Raw genomic sequence first — 27,682 nt, forward strand, 5'->3', positions numbered from 1 at the left:
CCGTGGCCATCAAATTGTCCCGTGAGCTAAAAATAACCCGTTCCTGTCAGTTAGAATTAGCTGATAAAGAGTGTCAGAGCCTGTTCTGAATAAGTCTGATAACTTCCTGTTTATGCGGCACTGACCCTTGTCTAATAAAGCCTCTCTGCCCCAGAATGAGAGGAGATTTTGCTGCGTTTTATTCCTTAATGGCCAATACTGATTACTTTTGAAAGCCTTTAATACATTTCCCATATTAGACATGAGCAGATGTCAGGTATGTTGCCAAGGGAAATTTCTTTTATGCAATCTTGGCTTGTTGTACAATAATGGCCCTTTCTCAACATGGGAAAAAATTACAGACCCAACTAATTTCCCTGACAGGGGAGAGTTACATATGTTTTCCACTTGTAGTTTTTACGACAAGTTTACAATTTTGCCAAACCTGGAACTAATTGGGACTGTTTCCAAAAGCGGCCCAATAAGCCCCCAAAAGTGTAGAGCCATTGGGAAAGGCGGTCAGGGATGGTCTGCTTTTGTATTGTCTCTAGTTTGGTCAAAGCAGGGGGGAGGGGTTTAGATTGCAAAATTATTTCATTTAAGTTGCTTAAACACTTACTGTTTCATATCCTCCCAGTTTTTGAGCAGCTTGAAACATAGTCCAAAGGTTAACTGTTAGAGGGACAATAAGTATTTAGATAAGCATTGCATTAACATATTTCCAAGAAATGTCAATTAAAACATTTTTGTTTTGTTTTGTTTTTCAATGAGAAAGAGAAAAAAAAAAAGAAAGAAAGAAAATAAAAGAAATACTAACGTACCCCAGAGATCTAAGTTCTTAGGAAACCATTTGCCAAAGGGCACTCAATAACAGGATATATTATTACCACTTAAAATATTTCTAAAGAACAGTCACAAATTCGGAAATGGTTCTACTTTTAGGATAAAGGACAACACAGTTTGCATCCTGTTGCCATCAGCAGACAGACAGGAGCTAAGTTACAGCGTCCTTGGGGGAACTGTGGGATTTTTCCAAATTGGGGCTGGACTGGTTCAACTCTTAGAAAGAAGCCATTGACTAAAGGGTAATAATATATGCTTCCTTCAGATAAGAACGCTTCATAATCAATAAAAAACAGCTAAGTTAACATATGATTATCTTTTTAATAGAATGCCTGATGGCGGCACTACATACAAAGCTCATACTGTATTTCACTAACATGTGGTGCCTTGCAGTGAGCAGGAAAAATATTTCACCCTTGAGGCATAAGTGATACAACAGATCAAAGGGAAGGAAGATACTCCATCACAGAGGAAATGAGTCCACTTAGTCCCCTCACTCGCCTGTATGGTATTGCAAAAATACTTCTTTTAAATAGATTTCTCTTTCCAGGGTTTGCATATGTTTATGTTGTTAAACAACTATGTCAAATCACTAGCAACTCTGTTCACTTGTACCAGATACTGGGACTGCTATGGATTTGATTCTTTTACAAGAGGGGAAAATTGACTTCAAGTAATTCCTTGGTACGAGAAATAAAAAATAAAATAAAATCAATTTTAAAAGGCTCTTTGACACAACACGTTTGAGAAGCCCCACTGAACCTTGCACTGTTTCAAAGCTATCAAGAGCCCTGCCTCGGCCTTGATTTAATCTGAACCAATGCATAATGCAACAAAGCTGTTCATAGTACATTAATTTTACTTCTATTTCCAGCAACCAGTTTTCAGACAAACATTGTAATCATTCCTAGTTATATAAGTTTATAATGGCTGCGAGGGTTCTCTTGCAATCAGTGCCAGTTGCTATTAGGTATGTAAATTGTTATGTAAAACATGCAGGTTTGACATTCTTCATCAAAATGACACATGGTTTTAATCTAGGAAGATACGTTGGGAGAAAATACTGTACCAAGCCAGAGGCTCACGCTTCGTGCGCCACAAAATCCAGACAGAGGCCAAATATATATTCATTTGTGAAATCAAGGCGGGGTCTGGGTTTTTTCTACTTTTTTATATGGAATTCTGCTCAGCTGTGAGTTCCCTGATCTGCATGAAAATATACTGAGGAAGGTTAAAGGGACATGTCAAAGTAATTCAAAATTGGGTCCTCGGTTCAAATTTGTTTATTTCTTGTTTCCTCTGAAGTCATCAGGTTTTTGTTATCTCTTAACAAATCTGGGGCTTAGGAAATATGCTTTCTCTTTGTTGTTGTTTTGACCACCTTTAAATGTCCTCCTTTTAAAAGCCGTCTTTTCACAGGCAACATCTGTGTCTGATAAAGCTACGTCATATTATTATCTCAGAAGAAAGGCGTTGCAAACACTCAAGATTGACAAAACAGAAAATGAGAAACTTTCAACATGTCTATTTCCAGTCATAATCAGTGGATTCAAGCCTATAAATATCTCACTGCAACTGCCCCAGAAGGGAACAATGTAGCGGAAAAAGGAAGGGAAAAAAATTCCTGGCTTGGATGATTTGTAGATTTAGTATAAACAGAGAACATCATCATCCCCAGATTAGGATTTCAACATAATCCTGAGTCAAAAATATTTTTTTCCAAGTCAAAGAATCTGAGCAGTTTTCATATTTCAAAAATGAAAACAAGTATACTTACTCTGTTTAAAACCTAAATAGGGTATTCGTTCTATTGGCGTCTTCCTTTCTTTCATGTATTTATAAAGTGCCACCAGGAAGGCCTGCTCGTCTGCCCTGCACTCTTCACCAATGGCAACCTTTGGTTTTTCTTCATTTGAGACTTTTTTACAGTTATTATGGTTATTCTTCGGCTTGGTCAAGGCAGACCTGGCCTCACATTTCACCTGGAAAAGGGGGGAAAATGCCACATCAAATCAAGCGCAGCCCTGGACCATTTACAAAGCCATAGCGAGTGACACATTTCACTGAGTGGGAAGGGTGAAGCCATAAATTGCCCTTGCCCTCAGATAGCTTTTTAGAGGCATCACCGAATACGGATTGTCTTAGACCAGGGGATGGTGAGTTTCTGTCAAGCCAAGTAGTAAATATTGTAGACTTTGGGCCATCACAGCCTCTGTTGTGACTGCTCAACTCTAGTGTGAAAGCAGTCATAGGCAGTATGTAAACAAATGGGTGTGGCTGTGTCCCAATAAAACTTTATTTATAGAAAACAGGTGGCCAGTTTTTTCCAGCCTCTTTTAGACTCCCTACAAGTATGTGGATGTGAAACCAGAAACAGTGTTGGCATTCTCCTGCCTCTTTATATACTTTTCCTGAGGAGCACCATCTGTTAATGTCATTGAACAATCCCTAACTTCTTCCCTAAGAGTCCTACACTTCACACTTTGTATCACAATGAAAGACAAGTCCATCTCTTCATAGGAAACTTATCTTGTTGCTACTCTTTCCAGCAACCTGGAAAGACGCATAGATGCCAGCAGACACTGGCATCAGGAACATCAGCCAGTTCTTCGCTATCTCACCTGAGGGTGAGGCCAGGTCTACCCTCAGGAGGAAAGGAAAGAGCCCACTCTTTAACGAGGGCTTCTTGCTTTTCAGTCAGCTCTGAGACTATAGGAAATAGGAAATGCGAACTTGCCACGAAGACAAGAGTAGAGGTCAGCTAAAAACTCACCGAAGGGTAAGTGAAAAGCTTCATAATTAACAAATAAATGGCGGTGAATGCTCCAGATGTTCTTCCTTCCATACTCTAGGCGAATGCGGAACTTGGCCTACTGAGAGGCTAACCTAATGTTCCCTCCTCTCTGCCATGCTCTACAAGAGGCCTTTGATGGCTGTTAAATATAACGCTAAGTTGCTGAGCTATTTTAATTGTAAAAGGGGGAAGTACAAAGGGTCAAACTTTAAGTTCAAGTGCGCCCTTGGGGAATGTGTACATTCCAATATTCTTTACATCTCCATATCTAACATCGAAGAGAAGAGGGCAAGGGCTGGGGGAATGATATGAATAAAAATGTCCCACTTACTCAACAACGTTTTCCATTTCAGATTTTTGACCTCTCTCTCTTTTTCCCTTCAGATTCTCCTTTCCAAGCACTAAGAACATAAAAGGCTATGCTTATTTATTAAAGGGAAATGTATCCTTTTAAAAGGTTTTCTTTATGGCTTAGTCTCTCAAGTGAACACGATAGTTTAATATCTTCAGACTGGTCCTGCTAAAAATAAAACTTCCTGCACAACTCATTCAACTGAACTTCTAGATAAGATTTTAATTTTTAAGGGCCTGTGGAAATGGTATTAAAATTTTTTCCATGGAGAATTTTTACTTAACAGTATTTTCAAACTTCAGTACATTGTAACATTATATTTTAAGGGAAACATCCAGTGAGACTTTATGTGATCATCATTTTTTCACTGCCAAATTTTAGACTGTCGAGTCTAAAGTTTTGATGAAATCTACTATTTCAGGGCTTTCTGAAATCATAAAATTACTCCCATTTTAATCTGTATTGGTCCCAACCTTTTTTGAGTGGCTACTAGGAGCCAGACTCTTCTAAGCACTTTTTAGGTATTATCTCAATTTTTTAAAAAATATGTTTTTTTATGATTTCAGAGAGGGATGGAGAGGGAGAGAGAGATAGAAACATCAATGATGAGAGAGAATCATTGATCAGCTGCCTCCTGCACGCCCCCAACAGGGGATCAAACCTGCAACCCGGGGCATGTGCCCTTGACCAGAATCGAACCTGGGACCTTTCAGTCCACAGGCTGACGCTCTATCCACTGAGCCAAACCAGCTAGGGCGGTATTCTCTCATATCATGCCCACAACTCTAAGGAGGTGAATTATTATTCTCATATTAGAGGAAACTGAGGTACAGAGAGGATGAATGACAGGTACACAATCACAAGATCACGTCCAGGTTAGTAAGTGGCAAGTTAGGGATTGGAACCCAGGTAGTCTCAACTCTAGGGCTTGTGATTTTTAACACTATACTACTTCACTGACACTCATATAAAAATATTAAATTGGCAATAAAAACATACTTCCAATGAAAAAGCACATCTGAATGACTAGGTTTTACAAAACCTACACTTAGAAAGGTGATTTATCAACTGAGCCACCTACAATGAGCCAGAGACAGTGCTTGGGCTTCATACAGTCTACCTAATGCACACAAGACTCATAAAAGGCCAGCATTTAGCCCCATCTTACAGATGAGGAAACTGGAGCTCAGCGAGGTCATGTATTGTCATTTGGGCAGGCTTCTAGGGTTAGAGGTCTCCCTCGCTCTAAACCCCAGTCTTGTACAAATAAGAGTAGATATAAGGTTTGCATATGTAACAGTCTGAGCCTTCAACCTGTAGTGATATGGGCCACTTTTCTATATTATTAGGTCAGAAATGCCATTGTTAAGGGAGAAAGAGGTTTATCCCTCAGCGTCTAGATAGCTGCCTAACCTTCTGCCTCACCTGTGCAGAGACACCCAGAAACAGAAGGAAAGCATGGAGGGGTGCACAAATCAGGCCCAATGCCGTTCAGACCCCCTGCTTCACAGAAAAGGCTCCAGGTGACGCAGACTGCCACCTCCTGAACTCCATCCCCCACCTCAGTTGGTGTCTTCCCAGCTGGTGTCTCCTTGGGAACCAGGTGCTTCCTAAGAAGTGGACAGTGGCTTTCTTTCTCAGACTAGCTCCATACATTCCTTCAGTTAATATAAATGAGCCCTTTAGGGCATTATTCTGTTTCTGGATAGAGACAGGCCGAGTTCCTTTCCACATTTTCTCACATTTACCCAAAACATTCTCAGCATTTTAATCTACTGAAATATTCAAAGAGAGCTAGTCTTCGTGTTGACCTTGAGAAAGCCCACCCTTTTGGTGGTAACTGTTAATTACTAGATCTGTTTCTCCCGACCTGTACGTCTAACACTTGTTGAGTTCACTAAGAGCTTTGGGGTTTCCAAAGTGCTTGAGGAAGTGCTAAGTAAAGAATCCACATTTACTGTTTTCAATGAGCCACCACCTATTTGATATTAACCACATAACTAATCCAGCTTTTAACTGGGACAGCGAGATGTGCTGAACCAGCAGGAAAGAAGCATGGAGTAATTTCAATTCAGCCACTAACGTGCTAGGAGACCCTCATTTTCTTCCTCAGGAAACCAGGAGGATAAACTGTGGAGGTAGTTCTGAGAACCAAATGGGATGAAAAAAAAATATGGAAAATAATGAAAGCATCCTATTTGTAAAATGTTGAAAGTATGTTTGTGATGTAAATGAAAGAAGACATTGCTTCCTTTCTGTGTCCCTTTTAGGCTATAAACCACCTGTTATACACTTCTGGCCTTTGGGAAGGGCTTATAGGAGGTGAAGTCATTTTGCCTTCTATCAGTGGAGGCCTTTCATTCGAGCCCTGGGCTGAGACTTCTCGGGCTCGGGCCCCAGATCTGCTGCTGTAAGATGATCCCAAGGGAAACAGCAGGACTTGAGCTGGACACCTTCATGACATCTCCAGAGAACTGGACCCTTTCCCCACGTGACTTTTGCTGTCTTTGGGAAGCCATGATCTTCTCAGAGTCTTGTAAAGCTAGTTTTCATGTTCGCATTGAGAGAGTGCAACCTTGATGGAGACAGGTAGATGACTTGGCTTGTTTTTCCAGCCATGCACCCAAGAAACCCAGTGTATTCTCACGCTGAGCGCACTGCCAGGTGGAGCTGCAGAAAGCTGTAGTTAGAAATGGTCTATTTGGGAAACTTTTGGGAGGAAAAAGTCACACAGCTCTTGGTCATAAAGCCAAACTAACCGTCACCTGAAATGATGCTCCCAGCTCAGCAAAGGGTCAGATGGTCACAGGTTTGTAATCTCTACGGTAGCATTTCATGAGAAAAGACCACTTGATGACACAGATGCCTTTTTAATGGTAGTCCTGGCCCAGATGTGGCTTGTTCATTCTGTAGGAATTTTATATCAGTCTTGTTGGTGCCATCAGATAAGCCCACCATACTTCACACCTACCAGTCTCTCTTCTACTAGTATATGAAGTGGTCTTGCCTGACCCACTGGAATAGCAGGACTATAATCCAAGACTCCAAGAAGAATTGGGCATTTAGACCAGTCCCCAGGAGCTGGCTGCAGTGGGATAGCCATACATTCACCATCGAAACCAACGATGGAAGGATAATGCTCCTCCAGGTAAAAATTCTGAAAGGCTGCACTGGTGGGAGGTGGGGTAGAAATGGCTTGAAGACCATCGCTCCTACGAAGGATAAGTCAGTGAAGATCAAATACAGAGCAGGCTCCTGTTCTCTTTAGTTTGGTGGTTCTTAGTGTGAGTCCTGAGCTGCCTTCCAGGGAGAGAGATGTTGTAGGATTGTGCTTTCAGGTCAGTTGTATGAGTTTTATAAAACTCCCAGAGGCATCCGTTGGTAGTGACTCCAAGTGACATGAGAGGGAGCTTCATCCTGCTGGGCTCAGGTATAGGAAATGCCGGGATAAACACATGATGTCATCTTAGAAGTATGGGGCAGGGAGCCAACACAAGACATCAGCAGTACAAGCTCTGCTGAATGTTACAATCCTAAAGCCTTCTCACTCCATTCTTTATTATATTGCAAACCACATCACAGGGAATACACTGTTCCGGCTGACATCCTCGAAGACCATGGAAACCAAAGCCCTAGCTAGGCAGCTCCAGGGGCGAGATGTCCAAATTATTAGAAAATGTCATACTTGGTATTCAGGTGGACTCACTTGCAGATGGTTAAATGAACAGAACAAAAAATAACTTTAGGGAAAGAAGTTTGTTGTTGTTGTTTTAGCCAGAAAATAGACATTTCTCCTGGTTGATCTCTTTGTAACCCTTTGCAATCCTGGAAGCATGAAGAAATGATAACAAAGCAGCCTCAGAAATGCCCCATGAAGATAAGATCTACAGAATGTGAATGTTGAGGATTTGTTTCGTTACACTGGGAGGAGGCGTGGAGTACGTGGCAGAAAAACAGTAGATTTTCAACATAGAACTGAATTCATGTTATTCTACATCAGAATCTTCCAAAGTCACCAATAATCAAAATGTTCCCACTTTCATAAGCTTAGTCCTTGAGTCTGGAAATGTGGTATCCGTTGATATCCAGTCTTCAATTGAGATCCTAAAGGGTCTATTGCTGCCTTTGGCACAGAAACAACACCTCAACGCAAACACCCCATAAACGGAACCATGGAAATCTGATCCAAACTCACTAAAGTAAAAAAGATAAGTCTAAAAATATGAAGTGGCACTTCACACTTCCTGGTGCTAAATACTTCAGGCACACACTTTCAAAATTCCAAAGAATGCTGAGGCCAAATGGGCCTGGGTCCTCAAAAAGTAGCCTTGAATTTGGACCTTTATTCTGCATTAAGATATGCTGATCTTGTGACATAGAAACCCACACCTGAAACCTATATGATCATGTTGACCCATGTCACCCTAATAAATTTAATTAAAAAAGAGAGATCTTAAAAAACATGAAAATGTATGGATGAGTATATGTATACATGTAAACATTTTGCTATGTGTCTTTAATTTTACTCTAAGGTAAGTTAGAGGTGATTTGAAAAGAAAAAAAAAGATGAAACTAAAATGATTAATTCTAGCCATTTCTAATTTCATCCTCCATTAATCTCTGAAGCAGATTTAGCTGAACACATTCAGAAAAAGGATGGTTCAGCTGGTCTATTTTTGATACAAGCAGAGTAAACTATGTCATTGTGTCACCTACTATGAAATCTCAGCCTCGATGACGTGGGCGCTTAATCATCTGTCCTTCACCCAACTGGCCAAACTGGGAGGTGGGAAGTCTTTCTGTTGACTAATCAAAATGCTTACCTCCCTCCCCCACCCTCCACCTCCCAAGGCAGGAGAGGTGGTGAGAATAGACATAGCAGAGAGTTGTGAATACCAAAGTTAGATCTGGAATTGCAAGCCGCCACTAAGACACACAGAGTAGAGAGATAAAGAGAACAAGGGACATAAAACTATGCAGCACGATGAACACCACGGCGCAAACAACTGTACCTTGGCAATGGCTTTGCCATCCGAATTGTTGTTGGGATCTTTAATAGCACTGAATGAATCTCTTCTCTGTGGGCATGATTTCTTTTTGCGTGGTCTGCCTTTAAGATTCGGCGCTGAAAACAAATGGAGAGCAATTGATATACATTTTCATTGGCATGGATTTCCTTATTCAAAACCCAGCATCTTACTCCAGTGGTCCCCATCACGTGCGCAGACAAATGTGTGCAACTGTGGTAGCCAGCCCTCATTTAATGCTTCTCTCCCTGAAGGGCTGCATCTTAGAAGACCATACGCATCTGACCTTCTTTCCCAAAGCTAATCTACTACACTTTCACATGTCTAATTAATATAAATAAAATGAAGCCCTTAGCTCTAAAGGATGATGAAAGGAAAATGCCTTTCCCCATTGTTAGAAAAGAAACAGGTTGGGCTGAAGACAGCCCTGAGCCAGGCTCCAAGATTAGTCTTTGTTTTGTTTTGACTCTTTTCAGAAACCGAAGTGATATGCCAGCCCATTACAGTATCACAGTAATATTATGTTTAAAAACATCTCTCTTCAAATATGGAGACATGAGCATTTTCTCAAATTATACAAATAAGTAGAGAGAAAGAGAGAGCTACAGAGAGAGGTATTCACAATAACAATCTGAAAAAAATATCATTATATGTATTTACTAATAATATTGTGACCAGCGTGTTTCAAATCTGAACAAATCTGGCAGATACATTTAACTCAGCATGCTCCTTTTTCCTTTTCAATATATTTTTTAATGACCATCTTGAGGGTTATTTAAAATAACTTCCAAAGATCACACTGGGGTTAGCCAGATTCCGTGGAGATTATTTATACTTTCTAAAAGCCACAGACAAGATGCAAATCAAAGTTATATTTCAACCTTGATGTTGAGCTTGAATCTCTTTAAGATCCACACAGAAAGCAGAGGGATAAAGGCTGCTGTTTAACTGAGGACTAGGGCTGTCCGGCATCAGCTTTCACATTTAACTTCATCAGTCACCCAAGTCAAACAAAAGTAAAACAAACCAACTAGCCAGCTAGCCCTTGAAGAATTCCAAACGAATGAATTGTACCCCAAGCAATTCCTTTCAGACCTTCCCAGGTAGGTACCCACACTCTTTATGATTGTGACAATGCCAAGTCCGGACAACTCGAACCCTCTTAATTGCCATGCAGTTAACCCGTGGTCTCAGGACATTTTATATTGTACTCATTTTACAAACACAGTTAATACCACTAATTTGATTTTCTGCTGTGGATAACAGTTGGCTATTCCTAAAACCCAGTCAATAGAGCTGCCTTTACAATTCAGGCAAAAGTTTTAAAAAGTGGCTTTGGAGCTCCGGCTCAGACCCCCCCTCCTCCCAAATCCCCTCTCCCTTCTCTCATTTCCCCAAAACGTTTGTCTGAAAGTACAAACCGTCTCCCCCACCAGCACACACCCCCCCCCCCCTCACCCCAAAGCCAGCCTGGAATTACAGAAGGTAAACAAGCTCACAAACACAAATCAAGCAAAGAGAAAGTAGCGATTACCCATTCCAGTCGACAAACATCTGCCTGAGGATGTCTGGGCTCCCGAAAGCTACAGCATATGCCTGACTGCTCCCGGGCCACGTCCCTGGAAGTCTGGACTTGACTTGGTGTGGATGTCAGCTTCCCTCCGAATGAGAGCCGCGAGCCTCCGCGCTGGGCTTACTACTCCCCTCCCCCGGCAGCTTCATTACTCATGTAAACACACAGCAGTGACTAGCACCGAGTGTGTGGGATGAGCTCGGAGGACTCTGCTGGAGTTGCCAGACTGGCAGAGAGGGCTCAGCTCTCTCCACCTCCCTGCATGGGATGGTGACTTCATCTGGCCTGTTTCGTGGCTCCTGACCTCCCGCTTCCCTGTGGGAGCAGGAGGCCACCTTCCAGGAGTGACAGGGTCCTCAGCCGGGAGCCAGGGTGTGGCCTCTGGGTTCGAAGACTTGCACAGAAGTGTTGCCACAACTGCCCCGAGGGCTAAGCTTTAATGATCGCTGGGGAGGGACCGTGCTTTCATGTCCCCGTATCAAAATAATAGCAGAGCAGAGAGCTGACAAACTTGGGGTAGATCTGAGGCATTTCATTGAAAGAAAACAAAACAAAGTCGCCTCTGTTCTAACACTTGTTAACTGTGATCTTTCCTTCCTAACATTTTGGCAAAGAAGCATCTGAACCTAAAAGGCATTCATTTCCAGAAAAGCTTTCAAATCCCCAAGGCCTTTTGAGATAGAACTTGCATTGAACAGGCTGTTTTAAAATAAAGACAAAGGTTCCGGGAACTGACAATAAGTCATCCCCAAATCGGGTCTGTTTTCTCCATTCTTTGAGCTGTTTTCAGAACCGGAGAAGCACTTGTCCTGCCCCAGCAGATTCTGAGAATTACAAATTTAGAACTCACCGGCACCTAATATTCGGGTCACACAAACTCCAACTCTACGTGGGATTTGGTCAAGAGAAAAAAAGCCTCTTGTTCCTCAGACGGCAAGTACACTGATATTTCAGGTATGTTGGCTAAATCCCACCAATCACTCAAGTCTCAAACTCAAATTCCTCTTTGAGTCTGCCCTCTGGACTCCTTTTCTGACCTTCTCCTATGCTGGGTATCACTTTCCACGTTATTCTTTGTACTTTAGCTGTGTTTTATGGCTTCTTATTATACGACATGGAGAGTCCTTAAGGACAGGACCAGGTGAGGCTCATCTCTCATCTGCCCCAGCACACATCCAGGAGGCGGCATTGCATAATATGAATTTGTTGAATGAATGAGGGACTAATGGAAATAGAGATGCCCATATATCTCCTTTGTGTCTCCATGAGCTGGGCCTGCTCACCTGACCACGTGTCTACCCGTCCCCCTGGGCACCTGTAAAACTGTGTTCACCTTCAGTACTGACCCGTGAGCTCTGGGGACATAAACCAGCCATTTCAGTTTGCTGTGGGAATTGAGGCAGAAATCCTGCAGCCTTTAGTTCCCGATTACTGTTAAGCCAAAATGCCTGGCATCCTGCTGGGGCCAGAATCTTGTCCCACATTTACCCCGAGGAGCAGATGTTTAAAATCCAAGCTCCCATAGTGCAGTTCGAGACCTTTTGGATCCACAGAACCCAAGTGATGCTTTGAGACCGTGGGGCTGGCTTTTGGGGAGACCAAAATGTTTAGTCCCTGAGCTACATTTATTTTCCTCCAGGGTCAAGAAAAATCATTTGCTGGATAGATGAATGAAAGTAAGTGCTTTATGGTTTAATAGTGGTCACGGGTCAGGTGGAGAAAACAGCCCCACCTGGTCCCAGCTGCCCTGGACCAACATAAGCCCCATCAACAGCTAAGGGCTACGTACCTACCGAGAGAACCCAAATCCTAGACTCCAGAATAACACCGGCTCCAGTACTTCAGATGAGACCAGCAAAGCCATTCTGGAAGCCAGCAGTACACTGACCAATAGCATAACTGGCTGGAACAATGAATGCACAGTTACTTTTCCATGTGTATCTAATCCACTAGCCATCCCTGGCCTGGCTCACTCACACAGTTCAGGCAATGCTCTTTGCATGAATGTTTTTAATATCATACATTAATAATAATAAGAGCTGATCCTTACTGACCGTGCACTTTCACTGTACCAGCCAGACTTTTGCATACAACAACTCATTTACAACTCACAGCAAACCCACAGAAAGTGCGGTTATGAATCCCATTTTACAGGCCAGGAAACTGAGCTAGCGTCGAAATTACTTGTTTTAGGTTATCCAATGGGTTACTGGTAACGGGAGGATTCCAGCCCAGGCACCTGGACTTTATCCAGAGCCTCTGCTTTAAGTTATTCTCTCTAATAGACGGACACACACACTCACTCTGTCTCACAGTGAGGTATTTATATTAATAACTTGGGCTGGTCGTCACCAGGGAGTGAAAACACTCCCTAATGCCACAGATCGGGCCGTCTCAAGCAACAACCAGCACCCTACAGACTTGACAACCAGCAGGGACCCCCCCCCCCCCCCCGTGGGTCCTGACTCAGCAGTAGGTGACAAGACTTTCAATAAAACCGGGAGAGCCATGCCCATTACCCTTGCAGTGGACTGCTGACTCTTCTGCCCAATCCCCTGAAAGATCTCTGTGGTTTTTTAAAAAAAAACCTTTCCTCTATGACTGCCCATCTGTTCCTCTTCCTCAGTGCCATGAAATTAACAAGTATTCACCTTGGGGAAGTCACTGCTATTTCTATAGGTGTTAATCCCAGGAGAATCAGCGACCACCGGGGACTCCACGCTACTTTGACATCTAACCCTTGTGTTACGTTTTGTTATTTCCCTTTTGTAACTCCTTCACATATTAAAGACTTACAGTCTCTTTTTAAAGACAATATGGCAACACAAGTTTTGGGGTGTGTTTTTTTTTTCCTAGAGTCTACAACTGAGTCCCGGGCATTCACTTCTATATTTGCTTTACAATGGGTTCTGACAAATTCTGTGTCAGCGCAGGTGTGGGAAACTTTCATCTCAACCCCAGCTCTTGCAATAATAATAATAAAACAAAAGGAAATGTAACCAGTTACTGGCAAAGTAAATTGCTTTTGGCTTCAGTGTTTCTGGGTTTTTTTTTTTAACTGTGTTCTTCCTGTCATGACCGTCTATTTTTTTTAATAACATTTATGCTCTTGGAAATACCACGAAGATAAACTACTATAAAAGCTGGATTGACTCATCAGTTAACAACTCTCTCTCCTCATTTTGCAGAGAGGATTTTGTTGCCAACACAGCTACATATTCTCTCGAGAAATTCTTTGTGAGCTTCCACTCAGAGAAAGGACTTGCTTGTTGGTGGGGATTGGAATTAGGAGAATGGAAAACCAGGCATCATTTTCCTAAGAGTTTGACCCCCAGGGTCAATGTCTAGAGGAAGTGGGCAGAGCGTTAACTCATTTGATTTGCCTGGTGTGTGTGTGTGTGTGTGTGTGTGTGTGTGTGTGTGTGTGTGTGTGTGTGTGTGTGTGTGTGTTTTAAACACTAAGCACAAGCCAGAAAACTAAACTCCACGGATTGAAGTATTAGGGACTGACAAACATTGTTCTATGTATAGTATGCATTACTGATAATGCTTTGCATTTCTGTAATGCCTTTCCTCTGAGGATATCAATTCTCTGAAACATTTTCTTTTTACGTAGACAATAATCTTAAAATACTCTGGCAAGTTTCAGCATGGAGCATTGCTCTTTCTGGAAACACACACACACACACACACACACACACACACACACACCCTACGCTAATTTAGTTATCATGCACTGTGTTCTATTTTCATTGTTTCCCTTTTGACTGTTTAGAAACTTCCTCTTTCACTACAACAAAAATAGGGTGAGTGTTTTTAAAGTTATTAACGTATGAATAAAAGATTAGAAACCAAGAATGACAGAAAGCTTGATCAAAGCCACTCCTGAAATTTATGGGTGTAATAAAAGAAAGGCATTTCACAGATAATCTCTTACAGAATTTTGGTTTTCAAATACTTGGGGGGAAAAAGAAAAGAAAAACAGAAGCTCTCAGCCCTCATTTTGGCTTTAACTTAAAGACAACATTTCTACTTTAAGAATTCATAAATGAGTTCCTGAAATTTTTATTTTAAATCCACAGTTTATTCAATATACTCAGTAGGCCACACCTCCCAGAGCTGTAGCTGCTGGGACTCATCAGCTGTTCATTGTTTGAGTCTTTCCATGAAGTTACAAAGCATTAATTACATAAAGACTGAAGAACATCAAGTTTACTTTTATTCTGTTTTTCTATAAACAGCCTTTATACCCAAGAGAAATGTTTGAGAACCAACTGTATTATCTGGGATATGAACACACAGAGCCATTATCAAGCACAGCACATCTTGGAGAACACTCTAACCTAAATAATGAATGTAAAGCAATAGGCACATTTAAAATAAAACACATTATGTTACATCATTTTCTGTAATTGTTCTGACAGCTCCATTTTAAGTGTAATTTTTTCTCAAATAAAAGCACTAAAAAGATGCGTCTAGAGTTATGAACCGAAACTAGAGCCAAACTCAAATGCCCTTACTGTCAAATGCCACCAAGACCACAGAGCCATGAACAGTGATCACGTCTGGCCACCCTGGATGTCATGGCTGCTTTGCGTGTCCAAGTTTACTTTCACCCAAGCCCTGCCCCGGCATTGCTTGTACCACAGTTCCTACTAACTACCACCACGTATTTCCAGTGGACTCCGCTCTCACGGAATCCAGGTCCCCTTCTACCTCCTGTGGAAGTGTGAGCAGTTGTGTTGGTAGAAAGAGGTTGGATAAAACACAGGAAACAGGCTGTGTATGAGGCCCAGTCACTTTGGCTATTTGTCAAATACGCTGAGATGCCCAAAAGTCACTAATGAGAGTGGAATGTGTGACTACATTTGTCATACCTGGATTGCCTGGGCAGCTTAAGTCCAAAACAGCAGTGGACTTCATTGACTGCTCAACAAACCATGTAAGTAAACACTCTTGTAATCCTTTCCAAAACATGCTCAGTCTTACTCACCCCTGTTTCCTACAGGAGAATGCTGAGCCATTGTTAATGCTCCTGATCAAAATTTTAGTAATTTTATAGGCATGTGATTTGCATAGCTATTTCCTGATCCGCCTTCCTTCTGCCCTGGAGGTCTTCATTTCTCAGAAACACTTAAAAATACAGATATGACTTCTCCCCTTCCCCCACCCTATAAATGGAATGAGACTTGTTAGCTCATCTGCACTGCTAATTGGTTGGAAAGCATGTGACTCCGTGCATTCTTGCCATTAAAACACAAACAAACCTCTTTTTTAGTTAGGTTTTACCAGCTGTGATGGGTGGATTTCTCTCTTTTATTTCATCTTTGTGTCTTGAGGAGAGAGAAATTTAAATGACCAAATGTTATTGTATGTTATTCTGAAATATGTGGTGAATTCCAAAGGAATGCAGAAATGTCCTAGAAATAGGCTTGCCCACAAGGGCACTGGCAAAGAAAAGAGGGATTATAGACACTTTTCACTACCGCTTGCGGAATAAGGGGGAAATCTGGGAGCTAAATCTAGGCGGAGGGGAGAGAGCCTGGGTTTTCAGAAGACTGACTGAAAGAATTCTGGAACTGAAATCCATGCCAGATCAGTCCAACTCCCACCTTCCCTTTGGTCTATTGTGGCTAGCCCTAAAATCCCCCTGGGAGCCATCCTCAGTGGAAGGTCCCCTCCTGGACCTGTAAGAGGACGGAGGAGGTGGTTCAGGCTATTTTGCTAAGAATTTTTTGTCTTTGGGGTAATGAGGTCTATCTGCCATGGCATCAGGAGCCTGTGGGAAGACTCTTTTGCCTTAGAATTCCAAATATTATGTAAAGAGCCATCAGGGCGGGGTGGATACCTGAGGACTTAGCTTGGTCCTTAGGGTACAGGTGACAGAGCTGTCTAGGTATTCATACTGCACACAGAGGGTCTGATTTCCTCCCCCTGCTGCAAGGTCTTATCATGAAGTCACAATCCCAATAACAAAAAATGGACTCTAAGAATGCGTAGTGGCTTGTCCGGCCGGTGTGGCTCAGTGGTTGAGTGTCAACCTATGAACCAGGAGGTCAGGGCACATGCCCAGGTTGTGGGATGTGCAGAAAGCAGCCGATCACTGACTGTCTCTCATCATTGATGTTTCTATCTTTCTCGCCCTCTCCCTTCCTCTCTGAAATCAATAAAAATATTTTTTAAAAATCCTATATAATAAAAGACTAATAGGCAAATTGTCCCCTCAGGAGTTCGACTGACTGGGAGTTTGACCGCTCGCTATGTTGTGCGCTGACCACCAGGGGGCGGCACAGACTGAAAGAAGGCCCCGGCCGGCAGCCGAAAATCCCCAATTGGCCCTGATCGCCAGCCAGGTCTAGGAGCCCTACCCATGCACAAATTTCGTGCACTGGGCCTCTAGTATAAAAATAAAATAAAAATGTGTAGGGGCTCAAATGTCCACTTTCACATCTTCAGGGCAACTCGTTTCTGCTACTGTTCTCCCCAGATGCTGGGACCCACAAGCCATTTCCAGGCCCAGGCCCCAGGCTCCTCCTTAACAGAAAAGATCACGCTGGCCTTTGAGAAAACAACTATGTGAAAGCGATTACAATTAGAATGGGTGTGTTGTTTCAATGCTCACTATGTACTTTTTCTTAAGATTTCAAAATAACTCATGTTTCCATTTTTTGAGAACTATTCAATAAACACAGATTTAGTCCTTCTTAGTATGACTGTCTATAATAAGAATAGAATATTAATTTAAGATACTTGTCTTTTTTAAGGCTATTTAAGGATCTGTCCTAGAAATGCTTTTTAAGGACATTTTGTAATTTATAAAGTTTATAAAAATAGGACCTTTAAAACATAGAGAATTAATTTTGTCTCCTTCTCCCTCTCCCCCTCTCTCTCCCTCTCTGTTTTGTCACAATCAATAAACCTGCTCATTCTAGTCTTTGATTGATATGTTCTGTGGTGTTACTATTGAACATGACAGAACAAAAATGAAAGCTACATTTTTGTATTGAACAGCCTGGCAAGGAGCAGTAAATTTCAGTACAGTTTTTAAACTCACATATAAACAGAACATTCTTGTTCAGCCATTTCTCCAGGTTTGGAAATGAGATACTCCATTTTCAACATTGAGGATAATTGATTTGCTACATCTCTTAAAAAAAAAAAAAAACCAACAAAAAACAACACCCCTACTTGGAAATAAATAAAAGAGATTCTGTGTGTGTGTGTGTGTGTGTGTGTGTGTGTGTGTGTGTTAACATGGAGATATTTAACTTCTTGCAGACTTGGACTAATATGAGAGACATTTTCTTTTTTCAAACACACACACTTAAGAAAAAGTAAAATGTCAAGTAATAAGCTCCCAATTTCTTTTTTTTTTTTAATCCCAAAAGGAATGTGTACTTAATAGGGCTTTTTCACTCTGTTTATACTTTTCCACATTTCAGAAAGAATAATTTAAAGAAGCAGGAGAGTCTCTTAACTTAAAAGTAAAAAGATAACTATTTTTGTTTGTCTGAGACTCTGGGGTGAATCCCCTTTGCTCTGGTGAATCCCTCTCATCCCTCCTACCTTCATGAGCTACCAGTGCCAGCTCTGAGCTTCATTTGTCTGGGGGTGTATACGAGCCACATATTAGAAAATGACTTTAAAAGCTCTACTGTGATACCAAGGAGCTCACAGATGGTAGGAAAGAGAGTGTGTTGGAGCAGGGTGGAGTCAGGGTCCACAGTGAGAAGAGAAAGGATCAGGGTTGTGCATGGAGAGGCTGCGACGGGGTCCATAATCCTCGGTGTTGTGTTGAACGAGGACAACCGGGGTGCTCAGGGACTCCACGTGAGTGGAGAAACAGAAACGGGCACCAGCAGAAATCCTAACGTAAATCTTATGATGAACAGAGAATACACAGGGAAGGTTAGAATTTCTTCCCCTTTTTTGTCAGGATAAGATAAATCATTTCTGTGACTGTTCAGAGCTGCTGGGTCCATGATGAACACCACTAGCCACATGGGGCCACTGAGCCTCTGAGATATGTCTAGTCCAAAACTGGGGCGTGTCACTTGTGTAAAATACACACTGGATTGCCAAGGCAATGCAGAAAAATGCAAAATATCTCATTAATAACAGTTTCTAAGGGTTACATATTGAAATGATAGTTTGGATATACTGGACTAAATAAAATATATTATTAAAATGAATTCTACCTATTTCTTTTAATATGTGGTTACTAGAAAAATTTAAGTTACATGTGGCTTGCATTATCTTTCTCTTGGGTGATGCTGGTTTAGTCAACAATTCAATGTTATGATTATAGATCTGTCCTTGGAAATATGTGTTGAAGTGCAGACATAACAAGATTAACATCTGTGGCCAGAATAATCAGCAGAAGTGATGATTCGGAAATTTCAATATAATTCTAGATTGTATTTACTGTTATGGAGGATAGTCATGTGTAGACGTTAGTATCTGAAATTTTTGTCTCCTTTGTAAAATTCAGATCTGGTAATCATTGACTCAAAGTTAATAAATGGCCCTGGTGAAGATGTTATTTCATTAACTTCCTTAACTAAGATGTCAAAGCAAATGTTAAGCCTGGACCACAGACTTGGGGGAGAGAAAAAGAGAGGCTAATTACTTATTTTACTAATTATGCTCTTCTGCTGCCAACATGGGTATAATGTAAGCCATTTGCAAACTGAATCAGAGAAAATAAATCTTTCGTGACTTTGGCTGTTTGTAAGGTAGAAGCTTCTTAACCACAAATTGTTGAATACATTCATGGTCTGGTAGTGTTTTCCTTTTTGGAGATTTCATTGGAAAGTAAGTAGAGAGGTAGAGATAGCCAGGCCCGAAGGCAAGGGCATGGCCTTCTTGGCTTTGCCAAGATGCTTCAAGTGCCACAGTTTTATAGGAAGAACCTGAGATTACTCATTGAAGACAGACTCTAATAAACCCAGAAAAGTTGACAGGACTAAAAGGTTTGAACTCCAGGGGGCAGAGGAGGACAAGCATTCTTTATCCAATAGGTCTTAGCACCAAAAGACTATGGGACATCACTCTGAGAAAATGGCTGCTCAATGCCCACTTGGCCCAGTGTCCCATCCTCTCAAATAACTGGTCTCATGGGTGAAACCAAAGCCTACACCCTCCACACCCTCACTTTTTTGATTCCTGCAGAGGTAGCAACACAAAAATATAAGCAGACAGTTAACAGCTCTCCAGATACAACATGTCAGTCAAAGGGCTACACACCCACCTGGATTATTTTAGGGAACCCCTCACCCCCTTTTATGGTCCCCATGGTAAAAATAAAAGAACAACAATGGTAGCAGTGGAAATTAGCTTAGGAAATATTTTCTTTTCTCAGAAGGCAAGAGTTACCCTAGCATTTTAGACAGTAACATTCAGAGAGATTAAGACCAAAATCCCAGCAACATCAACAAAACAGACAATGACTATTATACCTTCCACTGTATAGTAATTAAAACAATACTCTTTATGAAATTATTTGACGGGTATAACCGATATCCAGTGAAGCAGTCTGCACACCTCTGGCATGCTTCTGATATCTAAGTATAGCAGTATTTGTCTTTGTCCTCCACACTCTTTTATAGCACATGGTATGCATATTTCAGCATCCAACATTATTAACTCATGACCAACTGTCAGCTGATGGTTATCTAACACATGGGGTCTCCACAAAAGGGATCCTTATTTGGGCAAAAGCTCTTGTCTGCACCAGCCTGTCTATATTTTCCCTCAGAAGGACTTTATTTGGATTATTATTGCTGTGAGGGAAAGCTCAGAGGCTGCTTGTGTGGCAATCAGAAGGCGGGGAGATAAATCCTTAGCAAGTTAAAACACTTAGCCGATATTAGAAGCATTTTCTAGCTTTGTTAGCTGAAAGCCAACTCTCGGTTGCCCTCTCGTGGTGAGTCTAAGTGATGCCGTGGGAAAACCATAAAAATCCAGAGAGTTTAATCAAATACAGGTAAGAACATCCATCTTTGACAGAAAGAGTCACAAATCACAACCTTATGTGGTTTTATATGTTTTGGAATTTACATTTAGCAGCCCTCCCATGTGGAGAAGGAAAGGGATTGGAGGAGAGGGTGGCTTATAACATGGAAATGAGAACTTTGTCTTTCTGGAATACAGTGACAACTATGCTTACTACTGTAACTGCTATATATGTGGCAAATTGATTTTTATGAGATTTAGGGCCTTAAAAATCATGCCCACATTTTAAAAGTTCCTTCATTACCCAAAATAGACTGGTGTCCCAACTGGTTTGGAATCATAGGAACCAGAGAAAGAAGTCTGAATAATTCCCTAATATGGAAGAAACCACTTTAAAAAAGGAACAATTTATTTGTTTCTGACAATCGGCAACATGTTGAAACGTGAAATTTAAGTGTAGGCACAGAATTTATTCATAACCTCTAACAACTAAATTTTATAAAAATCTGAACTCCACCTTTAATCATTGGTTACCCAATTTGGTATTTAATTTCTAAAAACACCATTTAAAATTTCTGCTGTACTCTTTTTGACAATTTCCTGCCTAACAGGCCCATCCCCAGAAAGCAAACAAACCTGGTATAAAAACAGACCGAGCAGCTTAAGAAAAAGCTGGGGGCAAAGTACATGAGATCATAAACTATTTTTCATCTTATTACCAGTAAATGTGTCTTCTCGTTTGATAAAAGCCGCTCCTCCAACCAGCATTAACCCAAAACACACACACACACACACAAAAAAAAAATGCTCTGTGTTTTTAACATGAATTTAGGGGCAGATTAATCTTAACTTGGCTTTTCCACTCACACGTGCAAGTTCAGTTTTTCAACAACAGTTGTTTGGTTTTGTCTTTGAATTAGCAAAGTTCTTAAAGTAATTTTACTACAAAATTAAACAGCTGTGAGTTCTTTAGCAAACATGATGATTCTTGTTCTTCTTTGTACTATTGTGCAAGCTGAAATGCCCTTCCTTTCATGTCTTTTTATTCCAAAATGAATTCCCTAGTTAGCCTTGTTTAGCTTTTAAGAAAATAATAATAAAGAAAGGGGCTGGTACTTGCTGACCTCTGAAATTCATCGGCATTTAAGCACAGGGCGTTCACACAAGGTACATAATGAAAAGGGCTTTTGTTCAATTCCTATTATAGAATGGAAAATGATATTCTGCCCTAATATAATGCCAATCCTTGGAGTCTAACAAAGCTGTTTGCAAATGTTTCTGTGGAGCAAGGCATCTTATGCCTATTTTGCAGATGAGAAAACTGAAACATGGATAAAGGTGAGGAAGGGAAGAACTAAGACGTTCACAGAGGCTGGAATTAAATTTAGAATTTGACTCCTCGCCCAGGACTAACCACGTGAGGGCCCTGACTCTTTGGAATCAACAGAAGAGTAATTTTAAAACATTCTTTTGACATTATTAACCACAGCCTCGGGGCTCTGGGAAGTGGGGGTGGGGGCGGGTCCTGGAAACAATGCGGAGCTGCTAGGTGGCAGCCTTCGGAGACGAGGCTTAATAAAATGGATGAGTTGATCCATACATCCTGGGAATCGTCAGAGGCTTGCTGATTTCCCTTTGCATCTTAAAAAATTAAAATCTAGAGTTCAGTGCTCCTGTAGACAGGAAGTGCAGAAAGTGGTCCTCGGCTGTTCAAACGGATTTGGAACCAAAGATCACTGCTAGGAGTTGGTGCGTCCACAGATGTGATGACAGTAGGAGTCTTCATTTGAGTAATTTATAAAATGATGGCATTCTAGAGCTGAAGGAGGACCTTAGATATACCATCTACTTTACACAGCAGCCTAGGGGGGCCCACGGAGTCTGAGATCTGCCCCAAATGGCACAGCGAGCAGCAGAGCTGTGATAGACGCTGGTGCCTGTGGGCCGCCTGGGATCGCAGCGGCGCCTTGGCAGCAGATGGCTTTTCAATGGGCCCTGAATACCTCCTCTTGGGTCTCTGCAGGGTGAGATGTGTCATCCCAGGACCACGTTATTAAAACGCACTTTCCAAGGAACTGCAATTAATAAAGGCAAATGGGAGCTGACAAGGACATTCCCACTGTGTCCCAATGCCAAGACATACAACTGAGAAAGCTCACTTGGAGCGCACGGACTGTGGGTCCTTCTGGCGGGACTTCTGTGCACCACACTCCCAGCCCTTTGCTCAGACCCAAAAGGGGAGGGACTGAGAGGAAAGCACGAGCGAAGCCATGAGGGCAATACTCCAGCATTGGGCTTCGGTGCCTGCCACCTGCTTGCTTTTGTTGGGCTGTGCTGTAAAATGAAGGGGATGAGAAGAGACCTGGGGAAGCCAGGACCTCTGGGGGCCAGGAGAAATGGACTCCAGCCTACTTTGCTTTGGAGCCTCCTTGTGACTTTCCCGCAGTAACAAATGCCTTAGAGGTCCCAGGCACCTCACAGGGCTTCACACCTGAGTGCCCACGCTCTGGGGCTTCCTCTGACAACAGTTCCCTTCCTTTTTGACCTTTGCCCCTCCTGCCCCAGCTCCTACATCTAGGAGTCTACTCTCCAAGACCAGAATTGGGCATCATATCCCCTAAAAAGCCCCCTTATTCTCCCTCATCTCCAGAGGATGGTGTCTATCTTGGTCACGGTAGCATTGTCCTAGTAGATGCTCAATAAACATTGACTGAACAAATGACTCCCTCTGTATCATGTTTTGAAAAACCATGTCTGGTGCTTAACAAGAGTCTAGTAAATGCTCATTAAATTGCACTGACTGCTGATCTCACTGAATAAAAGAAATACCTCTGAAGAAGGCAAGGTGGCTGGGCTGCCCGTGGAGGTTCCCTTGATCACAATTGCCACTAATAAAAGGGAAAATGTACACCCACACTTTCATTCCCACTATGTAATTCTGACACCCATTTATTGTCAACCACCTAAATGCTTAACAGAAACCTTCTTTGCCTGTGAATCTACGGGTCTGGCTTGTTTTGCCAAGAACCTCCAACTCACAGGGAAGAAGCTCACTCTCCCGGAGAACCTTAATCAGGGAGAAGTCAGCAATACCTAAGAGAAATAAAGGTCCCTGGGGAAGATGGCAGTCTGTCCAGCGAGAATTACTTTTTGAGGAACCCCATCCCTGCAAAGCTGCCTAAAAAAAAATGTGCCTGCAGACGAAAGTCTAAGCAAATCCATAGTGTAGAGATTAAATTTAAGTTCTAATAAAGATTTTTAACAAAGATCAATAAAATAGGAGATTGATCTGAAGTTAAAAGTTCCCCGTAATGGAACAGTCTAGAAATTTCATAAATAATGATTTTTATCTTGATTGCAAAATAATCTCTTTCCACACAAAAAAACAAACAAGGCAAATCAAGGTAGGAAATTGTTCAGTTGGAATTAAAATGTCACACTTTATACAGAATAAAGCATTGCAATCACCAGGGAAACACACATTGCAAATGTGTTAACACTAAATTACATACATCACTTAATTATATAAGTGCACAGCTCCTGAGTAACCATTAGCTAAACATGTCAGGCTGCGGTTGAATATATACATGCAATATTTTTAGCACAGAGGGGATGTAACTATGTCAGGGCTGGCACCATAAAGGCTGAGATGGCAAGTGCTATTAAACTGAGATGCGATCATGTTGAAAAGGAAACATTAACAAACAGCAGACAATTGAGGAGAAAATACAGTGAGCTTGTGTTCTATTGCATGTGCTTCCAAAACCTTACATAACTATTCATTGTCTATTTCGTCTGGCTTGCATCCCGGGTTTGTTCTATGGTATACCAATTTTATAATAATAAACTGATACACCAGTTTTATGAAATCACGCATGCGGAGAGGTTGCAGATGACGTTACATCTGATTATCTTGGCCAGCAAAGGACCCTGTTCTGAAACTAAACACAGTATCATGCAAAATCATCAACTTAATTTAAAATATCCCCAAAGCTTGCTTCTGAAAAAAGATACGGCATCTGTCCTTTTACCTCCCAAATGCTGGTTAAACGGGTGCTGGATACCCCAGTTTCCCAAGGGATTAAAGAAGGTACAGGCTTTGAGAGCAGGCAGCCTTTCATTAACTTTACTAACCAGGTAACTGTGTGACCCTGGGTCAGTCATCATCTCTCTCTGGGATTGAAATCCCATTTACCAAAAGGGGATTATATCCCCCATCTTGAAAGAGTATGATGGAGAAAGGCTACAGATGAGCTAAAAAGAGACTACAATGCCTAGCACATCATTCAGTATCAAGGTAGGAAATTGTTCAGAGACACTGATAAATGGTGGATGGCATTATTATTACTATTATATTCACAGACACATGGAAGTAATATTATCACTTCAAGCATTTTCAAGAGGCCAATCGTTCTTTGGTGGAAGATTATGGACACTCTGGGAACACTGGAATCCTCAGCACAAACACCTTGCAGTAGCTAGGAAGAGAGAATAAGCGCAATGAAAGGTAGAGGATCATTTGACGCGAGCATCTGCATATCTACTAAGAAGCTGACTGTATCTACTTAGGCAGAGCCTTCAAACATAGAGGCAGTATCTAGGTGGTTAAAAGAGGAGAACATGTCTCTGAGATAATTAATGCTATGTTTCGGGCAACTTTAAATCTCAAAACGAAAACACAAAGAAAAGAAATTACCACACCATAAAGTGTTGCCTAAATGGGACCCCAAAAATAAAAATAAAAACAAGGAGACTATGCCAAGTATCTTCATTCTCTAAAATTAATCGTTGAGCTTTTTTGAAGCTTCCAGGCTCATCAGAATCCCCTATGTCTTGTAAAGAGCATACAGAGGACTTTGCACATTGTAAGAGCTCAATAAATAGACAATAAGTTGAATAGAATTTAATATGGTCAGCCAAGAAAAAAAAAAGCAACCTATTATTTGCAGTAATCCCGATATAGACAAATCTATGAGAAGGTTGAAACCCAGATAGGGTTCAAGGCTTTTCTTCTGGTGTTTTCACTCAAACATTCCTATTAATCAAATCTCATTTTAAACGAGCCACTATATGGCAAAAGAGAACAGCAAATTCTATCTATGTAAAAGACGGGGGGGGGGGGGGGGGGGAGGGGTCATTTAAGAAAAAGCATTTAAGGTCCTGGTTTTGTTTCTCACATCTAACATGTGTAGATTCAGTAAATATGTACTTGTTGAGTTGCCATCATCTGCCTGACCCTGTGCTAGTCCAGCTGGGGATAAAACAGAGAAGACAACAGAGTTCCTGACTTTGAGGAGTTAACATTTTCAATGATGTTGAGTAAGTATCCTCACTCACCAGGTCTCACTCAGTTTCCTCATTGATAATAGGAGTTCATTAGACAAGATTCATGGACCAAATTTGTCCAGTGGCATAGTTTATTTAACTTGAACATTTTTTCATTATCATCATCAATTGAAAATCACAGGATTTGTCATTTAAAATCAATATGTCTGGTTTTTCTTAAAAGAGTTGAGAGATCTGACAACACTGGGCTTCTACGCCTACAGCACAACAAAAGACTGGGGCTGCAAAGCAGCTGCTCCTTTAGAAAGAGCAGTGGATATCCACTGCTTCCTGATTTCTTAGAGGCCCCAACTTTCCTTCGCCCTCTAAGTTCCCTGTTGGCACCTTTGGGTACCTGAGTTTGTGGCCTCTGATCTGGAAGGTCCCTTAGGTTCTTTTCATTTCAAATAAGGTGTGACTGTGAGACCCAAACAATGGAATAAATCAATAGTGGAATTAACCCACGGTTTCATCCAAAAATGGGAAGATCCTAAAGTGGATTACTAGAAGAGGTGTTATAATCCTTCTTCTTAAGAGTTTCCCAAAACTCTATTATCTACACATCCATTTGGAATTAGGTAGGAGGCAGTCCTGCCTCAAGGAATAAAAGTGGAGCAAGCTACACAAGGTCCCTCTTAAATCCACATATTCCCTCTTTGCATGTGTCCAAGATGAATAGAACACTTTGGTGAGTCTCTTAAGATGCCAGACCAGATCTCGTTACTTTTTAAAAAAAATATATAATAAAGAAAATTATAAACTGTTGAACAAAAAGATAGATACAGAGACAGTAAAGCATCAAACAGACTGTCAAATTATAGCGGGAAGGTTAGGGAGAGGTGGGGGAGGTAAGAGATCAACCGAAGGACTTGTATGCATACATATAAGCATAACCAATGGACACAAAACTCTGGGGGGTGAGGGCATGTATGGGAGTGGAGTGGCGGGGGCAATGGTAAGATATGTACACATATAATACCTTAATAAAAAAAATGGAAAATAAAATAAAATAAAAAAATATATATTTTTTATTGATTTCAGAGATGAAGGGAGAGGGAGAAAGAGATAGAAACATCAATGATGAGAAAGAATCATTGATTGGCTGCCTCCCGCATGCCCCACACTGGGGATTGAGCATGCAACCCAGGCATATGCCCTGACTGGGAATCAAACCATGACTTCCTGGTTCATAGGTCGACCACTGAGCCACGTGGGCTGGGCAGATCTTGTTGCTCTTAAAGATGCATGGCCTGGTTCCTGAAGGATCTGCTTTGAAATTGGTATCAGAAACCTGGTCATCTCAGCTGCAACTCAAACTGTATTTGCTCTTCATTCATTTTTAGACCCTTTGCACTCCAAAAATGCTTCTTGGTGGTTGCTAGGCAACTATTATTGAATACATGCAAGAGGCATTGTGTGAACATTTTCAAAAACAGGGGAAAATATATTTAAAACTGAGGACATTGCCATACCTAAAAGGAAACATTTCCTCCTTAGGCTGCTGCCCAGACTAGGGATATTGCAGACTGCTGGCTTCTGTAAGTGAGGGGGTCAGATGATTCACCTAAAATTACTCATTTGCACTCTCTGTTTCTTCTATCATCCCTATTCATCCCCCTCCCACTCAGATACATGAGTAGCCTCATCTTATAACAAAAGTCCAACTCACAGGATAACTGGAAATTGCCTTATTAAATATTTTCTGCTTTTCCTATTGTGTGGTCCCTCATTGACCATATTTTTCCTGACATGTGTACTTCATACTTGCATGTCCTTAGGGCAGGACAACTGTGTTTCCTCAATTATTGCATCTAACTTTAGAACCCACTAAACTT

General features: G+C 41.4%; 1 protein-coding gene across 2 annotated transcripts in view; it reads right to left on the bottom strand.

Moving 5' to 3' along the window:
* Window positions 1-27,682, bottom strand: part of ARID5B (AT-rich interaction domain 5B) — a 178,452-nt gene that overhangs the window by 35,616 nt on the left and 115,154 nt on the right. The window contains exons 1-4 of one of the 2 annotated variants that reach the window (XM_079793055.1): window positions 10,530-12,655; window positions 8,981-9,093; window positions 2,600-2,804; window positions 599-651 (exon numbers count right to left, since the gene is read on the bottom strand). In XM_079793055.1, the coding sequence (XP_079649181.1) occupies window positions 599-651; window positions 2,600-2,804; window positions 8,981-9,093; window positions 10,530-10,533 (375 nt within the window). In that variant the 5' untranslated portion in view covers window positions 10,534-12,655. Of the gene's footprint in view, window positions 1-598; window positions 652-2,599; window positions 2,805-8,980; window positions 9,094-10,529; window positions 12,656-27,682 lie in introns of those variants that run through there. The other variant, XM_079793054.1, reaches the window with a different exon arrangement.

The sequence above is a fragment of the Cnephaeus nilssonii genome, assembly GCF_951640355.1.
Source record: "Cnephaeus nilssonii genome assembly, chromosome: 16".
Taxonomy (NCBI): Eukaryota; Metazoa; Chordata; class Mammalia; order Chiroptera; family Vespertilionidae; genus Cnephaeus; species Cnephaeus nilssonii.